The 16,182-nt window shown below is 45.9% G+C and overlaps 1 protein-coding gene across 3 annotated transcripts in view; it reads right to left on the reverse strand.

Moving 5' to 3' along the window:
• Nucleotides 1-16,182, reverse strand: part of PPP1R16B (protein phosphatase 1 regulatory subunit 16B) — a 107,475-nt gene that overhangs the window by 68,349 nt on the left and 22,944 nt on the right. For all 3 annotated transcript variants that reach the window (XM_027558547.1, XM_027558546.1, XM_027558548.1), the window contains exon 2: nt 8,675-9,025. In XM_027558547.1, the coding sequence (XP_027414348.1) occupies nt 8,675-8,924 (250 nt within the window). In that variant the 5' untranslated portion in view covers nt 8,925-9,025. The remainder of the gene's footprint in view (nt 1-8,674; nt 9,026-16,182) is intronic.

A 16,182-nucleotide genomic window follows, 5' to 3' on the forward strand; every position in this document is an offset into this window, starting at 1 on the left:
ATTTAAGACCTGCTCTCCTAGCAAATTCCAAATATGTAGCATTGTTAACTATAGTCACCCTGCTGTATGTGAGATCCCCAGGGCTTATGCATCTTATAACTGGAAGTTTATACCCTTTGACTCCCACCCTCACCAGCCCCTAGCAAAAACCATTCTACTCCATTTCTGAGTTTGGTTTTTTTAGATTTCACATATAGGCAGTATCAAATAGTACCTATCTTTCTTTGACATTTCACTCAGCATAATGCCCTAAAAGTTCATCCATGTTATTGCAAATAGCAGTATTTCCTTCTTTTTTATGATCCAATGATATACATCTCATTTTTTAATCCATTCATTCATGAAGAAGATTTAGGCTCTAGCGAATAATGCTGCAATGAATACTGCTGTGCAGATCTCTCTCCCAGGTGGTGATCTCTGTCAGATCACTCAGAAGTGAGGTTGCTGGATCATACGGAAGCTCTATTTTTAATTCTTAAAGGAACCTCCATATTGTTTTCCATAGTGTCTTCGCCAATTTATATTCCCACCAACAGTGCACAGAATTCCCTTGTCTACTCATCCTTACCAACAGATAAATCTCTCATCTATCTGATGAACAGACGACCTAAAAGCTATGAGGTGATATCCCACCGTGGTTCTGATTTGCATCTCCCTGATGATTTGTACGCTGACTGTATTTTCATGTACCTGTTGGCTGCTTCTATATCTTCTTTGGAAAAATGTCTATTCAGGTCCTCTGCCCATTTTTTAAATTGGATTATTTGGCTTTTTGGCTATTGAGTTGTAAAAGTTCTTTATATATTTTAGATATTAACCCCTTATCTGATATATGGTTTGCAAATATATCTCCCATTCTGTAGGTTGTCTCTTCATTTTAGTGGTCTTCTCTTGCCACACAGAAGCTTTTTACTTTGATATGGTCCTACTTGTTTACTTTTGCTTCTGTTGCTTGTGCTTCTGATGTCATATCTAAAAAAGTGAGCCAATACTTTCTAACAGATTAATGTATTATGTTTTTTTAAAAAAAGTATGCGTGGATAAAATATTCAAAATATAAGAGAAACCAACAGATTTTAATGTATCAATAAGAGCATAAGAAAAGCTAAAAACTGATGTGTTTCAGATTCCACATTGCAATTAGCCATCGAGAAACTACTACCTGTTGTATTTGATTGAAGTTTCAAAGAATACCCACATCTATCTGAAAAGGCAATTAAAATATTTCCACCCTTTTCCAACTCCATATCTGTATGAGGTAAGACTTTCTTCATTTACTTCCACCAAAATAACATACCACAACAGATTGAATTCAGAAGCAGATGAAAGGATCCAGCTGTCTTCTATTAAGCCAGACCTTTAAAAGATTTGCAAAAGCATAAAACTAGGCTACTCTCCTCACTACTTTTTTTGTTTTGAAAATATCATTTTTCATAAAAAGATTTATGTTAACGTGTGTGGTGGTTTTAAAACATGTCCACAGATGCTCCTCCCTTCAAGAGGTGGAGTCTAATCCCCTTCACCTTGAGTGTAGGCTGGACTTAGTGAATCATTTCTAATGAACAGAATGTGACAGAAGGATGGTATGTGCCTTACAAGGCAGGTCGTAAGAGGTACTGTGATTCCCTCCTTGCTCTAGCTCTTGGATCCCAAGCTCTGCAGGAAGCCAGCTGCCATGTTGAGAGGAAACTCAAGCAGTCTGAGGGAGAGGCTCACATGGCAAGAAACTGAGGCCTCCTGCCAAGGGCCTTGTGGGTAAGCCATCATGGAAGTGGATTCTTCAGCCCCAGTTAAACCCTGCTGCTGCTGCTAAGTCGCTTCAGTCGTGTCCGACTCTGTGTGACCCCATAGACGGCAGCCCACCAGGCTCCCCCGTCCCTGGGATTCTCCAGGCAAGAACACTGGAGTGGGTTGCCATTTCCTTCTTCAATGCATGAAAGTGAAAAGTGAAAGTGAAGTCACTCAGTCATGTCTGACCCTTAGCGACCCCATGGACTGCAGCCTACCAGGCTCCTCCGTCCATGGGATTCTCCAGGCAAGAGTACTGGAGTGGGTTGCCATTGCCTTCTCCCAGTTAAACCCTGAGGTGATCGCAAACTTATGAGAGATCCTGAGCTGGAATCACGTAAGCTAAGCTGCTCCTGGATTCTTGACTCACAGAAACTGTGTAAGACAGTAAATATGTATCTTTTTTTAATTCTTATAGTTTTTAAAATTAATTATTTGGCTGTGCCAGGTCTTGGTTGTGGCATGAGGGATCTAGTTCCCTGACCAGGCATCACACCCAGGCTGCCTACATTGGGAGAGCGAAGTCAGCCACTGGACCACCAGGGAAATCGCATATTTATTGTTTTAAGTTTCTAAATTTTGAGCTCATCTGCAATGCAACAATAAATAACTAGTACAACAGTTAATAAGTTTATGTTTTAGTCAGTGAATACACATTTATTTTAACTCCTCAGTTTTAATTTCCTATATGGTAAATATTGATATAAAACTCATGTAAATAAGATTTCTTAAGAGTTCTCAGTTATTAATAACATTAACATGCCTTGAGACCAAAATGTTTGAAGACTACTGCCCTAAACTCTTTGCAAATTGCTTCTTTATTAAACTTTACTCAAAATACTCTATGTGAGAACATCTTTTGTTTCCAATCAGGACTCTGATGGATAGAACAATAACAAAAAAAATTTTTTTGATATTTCAATGACTGTTGCTCTTCAGTGGAAGGATGAGTGATTTTATTTTCTTCTGAATTTTTTTCTGTACCTTTAAACTTTTCTACAAACAAGGATGCATTATTTTTATAATTAAGTGAAAAGAAACTTCCCTTTGCAAAATCATTCAAAAGTGAAGGTTCAAACTGCGTTTTCTTCAGATGAGTCAATGGTTGAAGCTCAGTGTGCGGGGCCCAGATGTCCGCCAACGCACCTGGGGGTTGGGGAGAGGTTTGGGGGAGCAGAGAGAGGGAGGCAAGGGGAAGAAGAGCCAGCATCCCCCGCCTCCTCAGCCAGAATAGTTCTTCATGTGTTTTACATATTGGGGTTCTGCACAACAGTTCATTTAAAGAAAAGTTTCCACTCTTTAAAAAAAGAAGCTTGAAAACCTTTACCGTGAGAATAATAGCTGAAGAGTTAAAATCAGGCTGCATAAGAATCACTCAACTTTTTCTTCAATGTTTTTTTCAGGGTTTCCCTAAAGAAAGCCCTACACATTCTGAGGGAAGAACAGAAGCCCTGACAATTTCATGAATATTTGGTCGTTTCAAGAGAGGCTGGCTCATGTGGCCATGGAAAGAAGTTACAGGTGGGGATGAAAAGGTTATCCAGGGACCGCCACCGCCCCCCCCCAACCCCCCGCCAATAGTAAGGGCCCAAGAGGACAGCAAAAACACGAGGGGCCTTAAGGCCCACAGAGACACAGATCAGAACCACAAGTGAATCGTTCTCATATTTTCTAGAAAAAACAAAAGCAAGAGGTTCCAGGACCACCCAGTGGTTAAAACCATGGGCTTCAGGGACCACAGATCTGGGTTCAGGTCTCAGGTTTGACACTTCAAACCTATGAGATCTTGGCAAGTGACACTGCCTCTCAGAGCTTCAGTGGAAACACACAATGTACAATTTCACCTGTAAAATGAGGTCTGAGAACGTCAAACAGTGAAGCCGTTTTGCCAAACAGTTTGGCAGTTTCTTAAAAGTTAAGAAACTTAACTTTGGGGATAGATTTACCATCTGACCCAGCAATTCCATTCTTAGGTAACTACCCAAGAGAAATAAAAACAAATGTCCCCAAAAGGACTTGCATACAAATGTTTTTAGCAGCATTATTCATCAAAACCCCAAATGGAAACCATCTAAATGTTTAGCATCTGGTGAATGGATTACCAGTGGCATATCAATACTGCAGAATGGATCTCCCTGGTGGTCCAGTGGTTAAGAACCCACCTGCCAATGCGGGGAACATGGGTTCGATCCCTGGTCCGGGAAGATCCCATGTGCCATGGAGCAACTAAGCCCGTGTGCCATGACTTCTGAGCCCAATCACCTTGAGCCCGTGCAGCACCACAACAAAGAGTAGCCCCCACTCACCACAACTAGAGAGAGCCCGTATGCAGCAATGAAGCCAAAAATAAACAAATAAATAAGTGAAAGCGAAAGTCTCTCAGCTGTGTCCAACTCTCTGCGACTCCATGGACTGCAGCCTGCCGGGCTCCTCTGTCCATGAATTCTCCAGACAAGAATACTGGAGTGAGTAGCCGTTCCCTCCTCCAGGGGATCTTCCCAAACCAGGGATCAGACCCAGGTCTCCTGCATTGCAGGTGGATCCTTTACCAGCTGAGCTACCAGGGAAGCCCAAATAAATAAATAAATAAATAGAAGAATGTGTAAGTGTAGAAGAGTGGATAATGCAAGGTAGCGATTTACATCATGTGTACTTCTCATTTAAATTCCAAAAACTGAAGAATAGTTGATTCACACTGTTGTGTTAGTTTCTTTTATACAGCAAAATGATTCAGTTATACATATGCATTTTTTCATTTTCTTTTCCATTACAGTTTACTATGCTATACAGTAGGACCTCGTTGTTTATCTATTTTATATATAGTAGCTTATAATATGCTAATTCCAAACCCCTAATTTATCTCTCCCCGTCCCGTTTCCCCCCTGGTAATCACATGTTTGTTTTCTATGTCTGTGAATCTGTTTCTGTTTTGTAAATTAGTTCATTCGTGTCATATTTTAGATTCCACATATAAGTGATATAAATTATATATCCATGATAAACACTTCTTACCATATCACTCCCACATATATCAACCCAATGTAATCCTACAGGGTTAGCAGGCATATTATAGCATCCTCGTTTTTACAGATGGGGAACTGAGGCACCAGGAAGTTAATGAACTTTCCCAGGTTGCTTAGCTAGTAGGCAGCAGAACTGAGAGGAGGAATCCTGGATAGCTAACTTCAAAGACTATGCTTCTCACCTCTCAGTAAATGTCAGCTGGGTATGGAGTTACTGCTCTACCAAGTGGTGGGGGAAAAGGTCCAGAAAAGGGATCAGAGACGGCTCCCCAAGAAGGTCACACAGGAACCCAAACCTGAAGGGTGTAGGAGTTAGTTAGTGGAAGAATGTTCTAGACAGAAGGAACCACATATGCCAAGGTGGAAAGGTAAGAGAATGCAGGGCGTGGGGCGGAAGACAGAAGAGTTGGAGGTGGCTGGAGCGTGAACTGATACCCAGCAGTGAGAAGCTGAGAATGGGGCTCAGGAGGCCACAGAGTGTCCCTGGTGTCTGGACATTAACCTGCAGGCGATGCAGGGCTAGAGAAAGAAAGTGAGTTCCTCAGTGCTGCCTTACTCCAGGAATGACTCACATCACCCTGGCAGGTGGAGGAGGTTGACTCAGCCCCTGCTTCGAGCTCCGGGGAGTGGGGGAGCTGCCACCCCACACTCCCATCCCACTGGGAGCTAATGCCCCAGCAGCCACCCCACCGGCAGCCCCACCAGCACACAGAAGCTATCCCAGTCAGCTGGGAGCATCGGGCTCAGTTGTGCTGCTGGAAAGCTGAGCATAGTCTGGTGAGAACGCCTGCTAGCAGCTTCCACACCCTGCTTAAAACCCAGACACCTGTGGTCCCCAGGGGCACCTCTCAATGCACCCCAAAAGCGAGGCCACAGGGCACAGTGCTCTGGCCCTCCACTCTCACTTGGCTCTGCCCAGAGCCAGGGGACCAGCCGGGGGTGGAGGGGGAGGACCTAGCACTCTTCTCATTCAAATTTAATATCCAGATAAACATTTGCATGTATGCACAAAACATTCACTGTGGCAAAAGTAAAACTACTGAAAAAAAACTTATGTGCCAACAAAAAGAAACTAGCTAAAAATACTGGTGAATCCATACTGCGGAATACTGCTGCTGCCTGCTGCCAAGTCGCTCCAGTCGTGTCCAACTCTGTGCGACCCCATGGACTGCAGCCTACCAGGCTTCTCCGTCCATGGGACTCTCCAGGCAAGAACACTGGAGTGGGTTGCCATTTCCTTCTCCAATGCATGAAAGTGGAAAGTGAAAGTGAAGTCACTCAGTTGTGTCTGACTCTTAGCGACCCCATGGACTGCAGCCTACCAAGCTCCTCCATCCATGGGATTTTCCCAGCAACAGTACTGGAGTGGGGTGCCATTGCCTTCTCCCTGCGGAATACTATGAAGCAGTTAAAAAGAATGCAGATATATTATTCCATTGTACTGGCATGAAAACACCTCCAAGATATATTATTGAGTGAAAAAAAAAAACCCTACAGAATAATGTATCTAGTATATACCAGTTACATAAAAAACAAACAAAAGTCAGAAACTAGCTCTATAGTTCATCAAGTCTACAAACACATAGGTAAATGAGAAAAATGCCTGGAAGGAAATATATCAATTGTGGAAGGAAATACATCAATCGTGGAAGGAAGGAAAGGAGGGAGAGAGGAAGGAAAGGACTTGTATAACTCTATGTTGTTTGATTTTTATAAGAAGCATGTATTTGCATTCTTAAAAACACTCAAGTCTGTTTAACACACACACACACAGTGGGAAAATGTGTTAAAATGATCACCCTACTGGTGCAGGGTTCAGGGTCCCTTTTCAAAGAGCTGTGACATCTGGGATCTTGTCTAATTCTTGCCACACCGCCTTGAGGGCAAGTATTCAAAACCCATTTTATAGATTAAGCAACTGAACCCAGGGAGGTGAAACAAGCTCTTCAAGGTCACATACAGGACCGAAGGACCGAGGGGCCTCTGAACCTTGGACCCAAGCCCAGCACTCTTTCTAACCTGGAGGGGTGGGAGTGCACCAGGGCGGGGTGGTGGACGGTGCGTGGATGCTTTGCAGCAGCCCATTGTCAGCTCACAGAACCTCTGAAAAGCCTCTTTCGCAAAGGGAAACGGGGCTCAGGGGAGAAGGGAATGGAAGACAAGTGGAAAAGGAGGGCTGATGCACCGCCGCCCACAACAAAATCACACATCATGATGTACCGCCCACTGAGTGGGAGGGACCTGCCGAGTCACCCGGTAAACGACATGTAGGAAGGAGCCCCACAGGGCAGCGTCCCCCAAGCCTGAGACTTCAGGCCTCTCTCACAGGGGCTGCTCACCCTGGGTTCTGGCTGCGTTGTTTGCAGCTGAGGGGTTCTGGGGACGCCTCTCTGCTCAGTCTCAGGGCGCTCTGTAACCAGGCCAGAAAGGGACCTGTGCTTCTCAGAGGGTTCTAGAATCTAAGGGGCAACAAACATAAACCCTAATACCCACCAGTGTGGTAAGTGCCTCCACCCCTCCGTTCTTTCATTGGCTGCTTTAGCACCAACTGTCCGGAGGATGTGGGAAGGCAGGAGACCAGAGGGACCCAAGAAACACGGCTGGGTCCCTCCAAGGACAGGCAGAAGGGATTCATATTCAGGGAGGCACCAGCGCTTACCAAAGGCAACACATCTCAGCTGCACAGAGAGCAGGCATGAGCCCTCAGAGCATGCTCAAGGAAGAGGGCTTCGGCCAAACCACAGATCCTCCTTTCACTCTTACAACTTACAGCTGCCACAAGGCTGTGAAGCCACAGGGACAAGAGCCTGGATTCTGGGAGTTCTGATCCCAGCTCTCCTCCCTTGCTCAAGTTTCTGAACCTCACTGGTCTCAGTTTCCCCATCTGTAAAATGAGTATTATTATCCCTGCCTCTTGGGTATTATGATATCTGGATAATAGGACATATAATCATGATAACATAATTAAATACAACATAACAAGTACAGGGTATCCAAAAAATCTGGAAACAGATTATATGAATGTATGTATGTGTTCATATTTATTTATTCATCTGCTTTACAGACTGGAAATGTCCCAGTCAACGTTGTGTACATCTATTTCTAGACTTTCTGGACACTCTTTATATAAATATACTTTTATATAATCATAATTTTATATAAATGTATATAATAAAACATAGTAATAATATAATAAAACATACTAATCACTCACACAGTATGAGGGACCATGTCAAGAACTTACAGGTATTCTCTACTTTAATGCTCAGAGCAAGCCCTGGAGGTGGATGCTATTATTAGCCCCATTTTACAGAAGCAGACACTAAGGTACAGGGAGCTGAAGAGACTTGCCTACTTGCCAGGGTCACCGAGGGAATAACTGACAAAACGAGTTTGAGACCCAGGTCATCCAACCTCAGAGCCTACTTATGCTGTTTTCCACCTGTCTAACCCATCTACCTCTGCAGTGAAGACCCAATAAAAGGAACCAGTTCCCGGGCACAGAGAAGGGGCTTAGGAAATGCAGGGTCCTCTGAGTACTGAGCTCCTGGAAGAGAGAAACCAGATCCAATTGGTTTACCACTTTATCTGGAATTGTAATACACAAGACATAGGCTGGCAGTCAATATTAGTGTGAGGGAAGGAAAATAAGTATGTATTAGCCAAAGGCTGGCATTATTGTCTAAAAAAAAGTCTCATATTCCAGCGCCTTTCCTAGGAACATCCACCTCCTAAGATGCCTGGGGCTGCCCAAAGGTGGGCGAGGAGGGTCAGACCCACCCTGCTCTCCCCTCCACGGCACAGAACCCAGAATCCAAGAGGCCCAGGAGGCCACCCACCAACCAGGCCCAGGAGTGGCCTACCTTCTTCAGCGTCGTTCCTAAGCGAGGCCTCCAGGAGGGCCACACTGGCCTCGAAGGACACCTTCTTTCGCCGGCCGCCCGTGCTGCGCTTCCGCTCATGCTTGCGCTTGCGATGCTGCAGGTCCTGCTCATACTGCGCCCACTTCTTCAGCTGCTGGGCCCGGCGCTTCTGGGCTGCGCGCAGCCGCTCCAACGTGGGCACCTTCTCCAGCAGCTGCAGTTCGGTCAGCAGGTCCACGTGGCTGGCCATGGCCTCCGCGCCTCCCTGCGCCCTGGCTGGGGGCTAGCGCGGCGCGCCAGGGGCCGGGGCAGCATGCGGGCTCCTACGGGGCTGGGGCGGCATGCTGGGGCCTGTGGCAGGGAGCGGGAGAGACACAGATGGACATGGCGTCACACTCAAAACTCCGATCTGATGACGTCACCCAGTCCCACCTTCCAAACGTTTCCCCCGCCCCCTATTTTATTGTCTTCCTTCCTTATTTCTTTTTAACTGAGATATAATTGACCTCTAACATTGTGTAAGTTTCAACTGTACAACCGTGTTGATTTGACATACTTACATATTGCAATATGATTACAACTGTTAGTTAACACCTCCATCACAGTCATACAATAATCCTTACTTTTGGTGGTCGTATTATAATTTCATATAAGGTTGTTCTATTGTTACAACACATACAGGAGTTTATTGTTATAACATGGAAGGGGTTTATTGTTATTTTTAAAGGAGCGAGTACTGTATTTTAAATGTCTCTGTATTAATTTATAACTTGGTAAATATGGGCAGATATAACCTACAGAAACACAAGCTCTTTGGGAACCTCATTCTGAAGAGTCCAGTGGTTAAGAATCCACCTTCCAATGCAGGGGACGCAGGTTTGATCCCTGGTTGGGGGACTAAGATCCCGCATGCCACAGGGCAACTAAGCCCCCATGAGGCAACTGAAGAGAAGCTCCAGTGTGGCAAAGAAGATCACCCACACTGTGTCTAAGACATGATGCTCCCCAGCAGTGCTATTGGTAAGGAGCCTGCCTGCCAAAGCAGGAGACCTAAGAGATGCAGGTTCTGTCCCTGGGTCGGGAAGATCCCCTGGAGGAGGGCCTGGCAACCCACTCCAGTATTCTTGCCTGGAGAATCCCGAGGACAGAGAAGCTTGTCAGGCTACAGTCCATGGGGACACAAAGAGTTGGACATGACTGAACAACAACAACAACAACCCCCACTTTACGGATGTGCCCCAGTTTGCTTATTCATTCACTCACTGAAGATCATCTAAGTTGTCTCCAGCCTGGGGCTAATACATTCACGTACAGGTTTTTGTGTGAACATGAGTTTTCATTTCTCTGGAGTAAATGCCCAAGAGTACAACTGCTGGGTTGTACAGTAATTACATGTTTAGTTTTATAAGAAACTGTCAAACTGTTTTCCAGAGTGGCTGTACCATTTCTCATTCCCTCCAGCCATCTGAGTGATCCAGTTTCTCTGCCAGAACTTGGCATGCTCAGTGTTTTAGCCACTTAGATAGATACTCCTTTTTAAAAGTAAGGAGCTCAGAGGAGTTGAATTCACAACCATGCTGTATCATCATGAGGGCAGGAACTCACTAGGAGCTAAGGGACCATCTATTTATTTTTCCCTACTTCCTCAAGGAATCAAACAGTGAAACCTGCCCTGTGATGAGTCCTGGTTCAGAGATGGATCAAGAATCAGCTCTGCCTTCTAGGAAACACCACGTCTACTGGTCTGTCATGGTGTCATCTACCTATAAATTAACCTGATCCTTCTGATGACCTAATGAGCCCAGGTACTATTCTGATCCCTATTTCAGATAAGGAAATTGAGGCACAGAGAGACTAATTAACCTACCGAATCCCACACAGCTAGAAAATGGATGAGCTATTCTGGCTGCGGTTATCAGGAAAGGCTCTCCAAAGTAGGAAGCAATTGATTTGAATCTCCAAGGATGAGCAGGAGTTCACTCGCTGAGGAGGGCAGACATGAGCTGAGAAGGAGCTTCCCAATGTTCAAAGGCACATAGACGAGCTGAACACCATGAAGGGAATTCTGGGAGACAACACATACAAACCTGGCTTGAGGGACTTCCCTGGTGGCCCAGTGGTTAAGAATCCACCTTGCAATGCAGGGGACGTGGGTTCAATCCCTGGTCTAGGAACCAAGACCCTACATTCTGTGGAGCGACTAAGCCTGTTCACTGCGACTACTGAAGCCTGAGCACTCCGGATCCCATATGCCACAACTAGAGAACGCGTGCACAGCAGCAGAAGATCCCGCATGATGCGATAAAGATCCTGTGCGCCACAACTAGGAACCGATACAGCCAAACAAATAAATATTAAAAAATAAAATAAAAACATGGCCAGAAGTGGATGGGGCTGCCCAGCCCAAGGGAATAGAAGTCTTGGAGGAAGCAGTGAGTAACTTTTGGTTCAAGGCCAGACAGCCAGAAAGTCCCCCATGGTCCACATCATATTTTGTTTGCTTGGTTGGTTTGGGGTCCACACTGTATTTTATGGTATTGTCATTCACTGCTAATATTTAAACCTTGAAGATTTTATATCCAAAATCAGATTTTCAGCCTTTCTTAAAACATCTCAGTAGCTGGCCAAGCTGAGCTCACATGGCAACGATCAGCTGGTACTGAGTAGGACTGCCCAATTTAGATGGGGGCACATCTCATTTTCCATAGTGCCCACAGCCTCCCATTACTCCCATCTGACCTCCGTCACTAACTGGCATCACTTGCTAGCTCCTATAGGATTTACCTGGTGGCCTGATGGTAAAGAATCTGCCCACTAATGCAGGAGACACAAGAGACACAGGTTCGATTCTTAGGTCAGGAAGATCTCCTGGAATAGGAAATTGGAACCCATTCCAATATTCTTGACTGGGAAACCCCATGGACAGCAGACTACAGTCGGTGGAGTCACAAGAGTTGGACACGACTTAGTGACTAAACCACCACCACCACCTCCACCATTAGCTCCTATGATCATTTCACAGGTCCTGCCTTAGGCGAAATATCCACAGGTCCAATACGCACAAGAAAGAGAAGGCAGTCTGTGAGTCTCCTCAATAAAGACCAGGATCAATGTACAGGGGAGTGGTGGTGTGCACCCCAAAACAGGCACCTGGCCTCCAGAGCTGTCCAACAAGCAACTGAACAAGGGCTTGTGGTCCAGTGGCTGTCTCTGGAGGTGGCAAATTCCCCATCACTCACTGGAGAATAAAATTTCCACTGATGTCAGATCAGCCTAAGCATTCTGTACATCCTCTTTCAGCCGTAAGAGTCTGTACACAGATGGTTACCCATTTCTTCATTATTGAATATTCACTGATCACCTACTAATTGGAAAGTGCCAAAACATGCAATAAACTGTGGAAAATTCTGAAAGAGATGGGAATACCAGACCACCTGACCTGCCTCTTGAGAAACCTGTATGCAGGTCAGGAAGCAACAATTAGAACTGGACATGGAACAACAGACTGGTTCTAAATAGGAAAAGGAGTACGTCAAGGCTATATATTGTCACCCTGCTTATTTAACATATATGCAGAGTACATCATGAGAAACGCTGGGCTGGAGGAAGCACAAGCTGGAATCAAGATTGCTGGGAGAAATATCAATAACCTCAGATATGCAGATGACACCACCCTTATGACAGAAAGTGAAGAGCAACTAAAGAGCCTCCTGATGAAAGTGAAAGTGGAGAGTGAAAAAGTTGGCTTAAAGCTCAACATTCAGAAAACTAAGAGCATGGCACCCGGTCCCATCACTTCATGGCAAATAGATGGGGAAACAGTGGAAATAGTGGCTGACTTTATTTTTCTGGGCTCCAAAATCACTGCAGATGGTGACTGCAGCCATGAAATTAAAAGACACTCTTTGGAAGGAAAGTTATGACCAACATAAACAGCATATTAAAAAGCAGAGACATTACTTTGTCAACAAAGGTCCGTCTAGTCAAGGCTATGGTTTTTCCAGTTGTCATGTATGGATGTGAGAGTTGGACTATAAAGAAAGCTGAAAAAAAGAAAAAGGAAAGCTGAGCGCCAAAGAATTGATGTTTTTGAACTGTGGTGTTGAAGAAGACTTTTGAGACCCTTGGACTGCAAGGAGATCCAACCAGTCCATCCTAAAGGAGATCAGTCCTGGGTGAGCACTGGAAGGACTGATGTTGAAGTTGAAACTCCAATACTTTGGCCACCTGATGCAAAGAGCTGACTCATTTGAAAAGACCCTGATGCTGGGAAAGATTGAGGGTAGGAGGAGAAGGGGATGACAGAGGGTGAGATGGTTGGATGGCATCACCGACTCAATGGACATGGGTTTGGGTGGACTCCGGGAGTTGGTGATGGACAGGGAGGCCTGGCGTGCTGCGGTTCATGGGGTTGCAGAGAGTCGGACATGACTGAGCAACTGAACTGAACTGAAAAACTTGCTAAGACTGAAGATAGGAATAGTCACATCAATCACTCTATCAAAGCCTTTAATCCTTTTCTAAGAACCTCCCCAGCCACTGTCCCAGCCAAGTGTTTCCCTAAGTGTAGAAAGAGAACCCATTCCAAGGGAATTTACAAAAGTTCAGGACAAGATTTAATAAAACATGGACTCAAAGACAGCAAGTTACCTCCCTTTCACTTGTTTTTTTAATAATCTATCAATTTTCTCTTTAGAAGAAAGTTATCAGTTGGGTGCTAATAGATCTTTAACATTTTTATAACATGTCAGTTTCCCTTATAAACAAAGAGAAAGTCAGCCTCAGACTCATAGCCTTGGGCAAGCGAGAGTATTTACGATAGAATGTAATGACAGTGATTTTTTTCCCCTGTGGATCTGGTTTCACAGTTACTGTTTATTTATGGTGGTGATATAAAATTTCCTTTTTAAATAAATCTTCTTTATTTCCCTTGGAAATCCTGCAAGGGAGTAGCAAAGAAAAATTAAAGAATGATGGCATTTAATGCTGGCAAAAATTGTGATTGACGTTTGGGAATCCCTCACCTGGTCACTGATCCTCAATAACAACAATCTGACAAAAGAAGCCCTCTTAAGAGCTCATTATTTCAGCTGACAAATATTCACTGAACATCTGTCACATGCCAGACAGCTAGGGATACAGCAAGGTAAAGACAGGGATGGTCCCTGCCCATTGGATGGATGACAAAACAGAGGTACAAGGGAGTGGAGGACACCTTCACAGGAAACAAAGACTGAGCAGTAACTTGAATCCTGAGCCCAACTCCCAGTATAGTGCTCCCTCCTTGAGCCCCAGGGTGGAGCGCCCCATGCAGACCGTAGACACTGCTATGCCTTCCCTGGCTTGGACAGTCTGCTTGAGTAAAGGAATTAAGGGCAGTTGCCCAGCCCCCCTGGAGAAAGCTGAGGACAGTGCCTCCCAAGGGCCAAGAAAGGGGGCCAGGGCACACTTCTCTGACTTTGCTCTGTCAGCCCCCAACTGGCTCGCCCCTCTGGGTTCCCTGGAGCTGGGGCTCCAGGACAGCTCCCTCTTGACTGCTGGTTTTCAGGTGACCTAGTTTCCCCCAATAGACCCACACCTCCTCCCACCCCCATCTAAGAAAACCCTGCTTGGTCTAATTAAAGAATTGCCATCAGTGCTGCTAACACAGCAGCCAGGCAGCCCCCAAGGCAGGGCACTGGCCTGGGTGCTGGGGCAGCCCGCAGAAGTACTGGCTCCTATGAGCTGTGGAATGGCCCCCTTGTGAGATCCAGTGTATCTGCCCATATTTCCAGAGATAGCGCTGGTTGGTGATGGGGACACAGCCCAAACTGCCAGGACGTGGGAGAAGTAATGGCCTCAACTCTTTCTCTAAGAGTAGGGGAGTTTTTATTTAACTTTTGACTGCAATTCCCAGCATGCAGGATTTTAGTTCCCCCACCAGGGATAGAACCTGGGTCCCCAACAGTGGAAGCATGGAGCCCTAACCACTGGACCGCCAGGGAATTCCAGCAATCCTCAACTCTTAAAGGGGATCCTCAAGAAGGAGCTCATTTGAAGGAAAACCAGCTCCATGGAGACATAATGAGCCCAGAGTGTTGCAGGAGCAGCCAGATGGACCATCTTGCAGAGAACTGGGCACATGGGGACGCAAGGCAACCAAATGTCTGCGCTGAAGATGCGGGTAGGGGAAGGGGTCCGCAGAGGCCAGGCTGGGTTAGGTCATCCAGGAAGTGTGTGCACTTTAAGAAGAGAAATCAGAAGTAAGGGGGAAATAAGGTAGGGTACTTAATTATTCTAACCAATAGCTGTGTGAGGTCTGGGTGGATAAGCCAAAACAGCCCTGGTGTGGGCAGCCCCAGGTCTTCAGGGCAAGGCCCTTCACTCTCAGTGAGCCCAGACAGACAACTAGAATGAGCCTCGATTCAGCCTCCGGTTGCCGTCTGACAAAGCTGAACTTGATACCTGTTGGTAAACGGCAATGTAGAGAAGCAAGGGCTGCGCTCCAGAGAGCTGAGCCTTGAGGGCAAATGCGAGGAAGCCTGTGGGGGGATTGGGGACCAGGTGGGGGTGCACCTCACTTCCCTCCTCCAAAGTGAAAAGAAGGCTATTACAGGAATGCTGTTTGGGGGATGATACGTCTCTGAAAAAAACAAGAAGAGGAAGAAAGACATGGGCCCATCTAAAGGCTCGGTTTGGTAGTGGTTTCTGTAGTTCCCCCAGTATCACTCCATGCTGGGCCCTGATTAGCCACAGCCCATGAGCGATGGTTTAAGCTCAGCCAGAGTGATTGGCCAGGGGTAGGGACATGACCTAAGCTGGACCAATCAGAAGCTCTCTCTTCTCACCGCCCAAGAAGTGGAAGTGTGAACCCCCATTGCCGCTGTAAATCATCTTGCTCCCAGCCATGCAGGAAGCTGGCCTTTGGATAAAGCCAATACTTGGGAGTCAGAGGAGAGAAACAGGGTCCTTTAATTTAGGGACCTCTGGACTTTATCCCTGTTATTATTTAAGCCAATTGAATTGAATTTTGATATTTGTGGCCAAAAGCACCCTAACAGATATTAATGCTACTTTTAGGGATACACGAATGGGAGCCCCAGGAGGCGATGTTGCCTGAAGCAGGACAGTGGTCTCTTGCTGGGCTGTATCACCAGACACCTCCACTTCCCCTAAAAGGGCCGTTTATGGTCTTCTGACCCAAGCTGAGGACTGGCCTTGAAGAAGGGCTGGGGAAGGTCAACACCAGGTTCCCACAGCAGTCCACCCCGAGGTGGGACCCAGGCCTTGCGACGCCTCCAGCCGAGGGTAGCGGCTGCCTGACACAAATTTGGACTCGAGCCTAGAGCCTTGAGAAAAACAACACGAAGGAAGGTGAATTCAAATTGAAGAGACTTTAAAACATGAGTCAGACGGTGTCTCAAAGTTCACGCTGTTAGAAGAAAACGTTAAGGTTTTTTTTTTTCTTTCTTTCTTGTTCTTCAGCTATTCTTCTCCACACAATATTGGCAGCACCCTGGAGGAAGGCC

Source organism: Bos indicus x Bos taurus, chromosome 13 (genome assembly GCF_003369695.1).
Source record: "Bos indicus x Bos taurus breed Angus x Brahman F1 hybrid chromosome 13, Bos_hybrid_MaternalHap_v2.0, whole genome shotgun sequence".
In the NCBI taxonomy this organism is placed as follows: domain Eukaryota; kingdom Metazoa; phylum Chordata; class Mammalia; order Artiodactyla; family Bovidae; genus Bos; species Bos indicus x Bos taurus.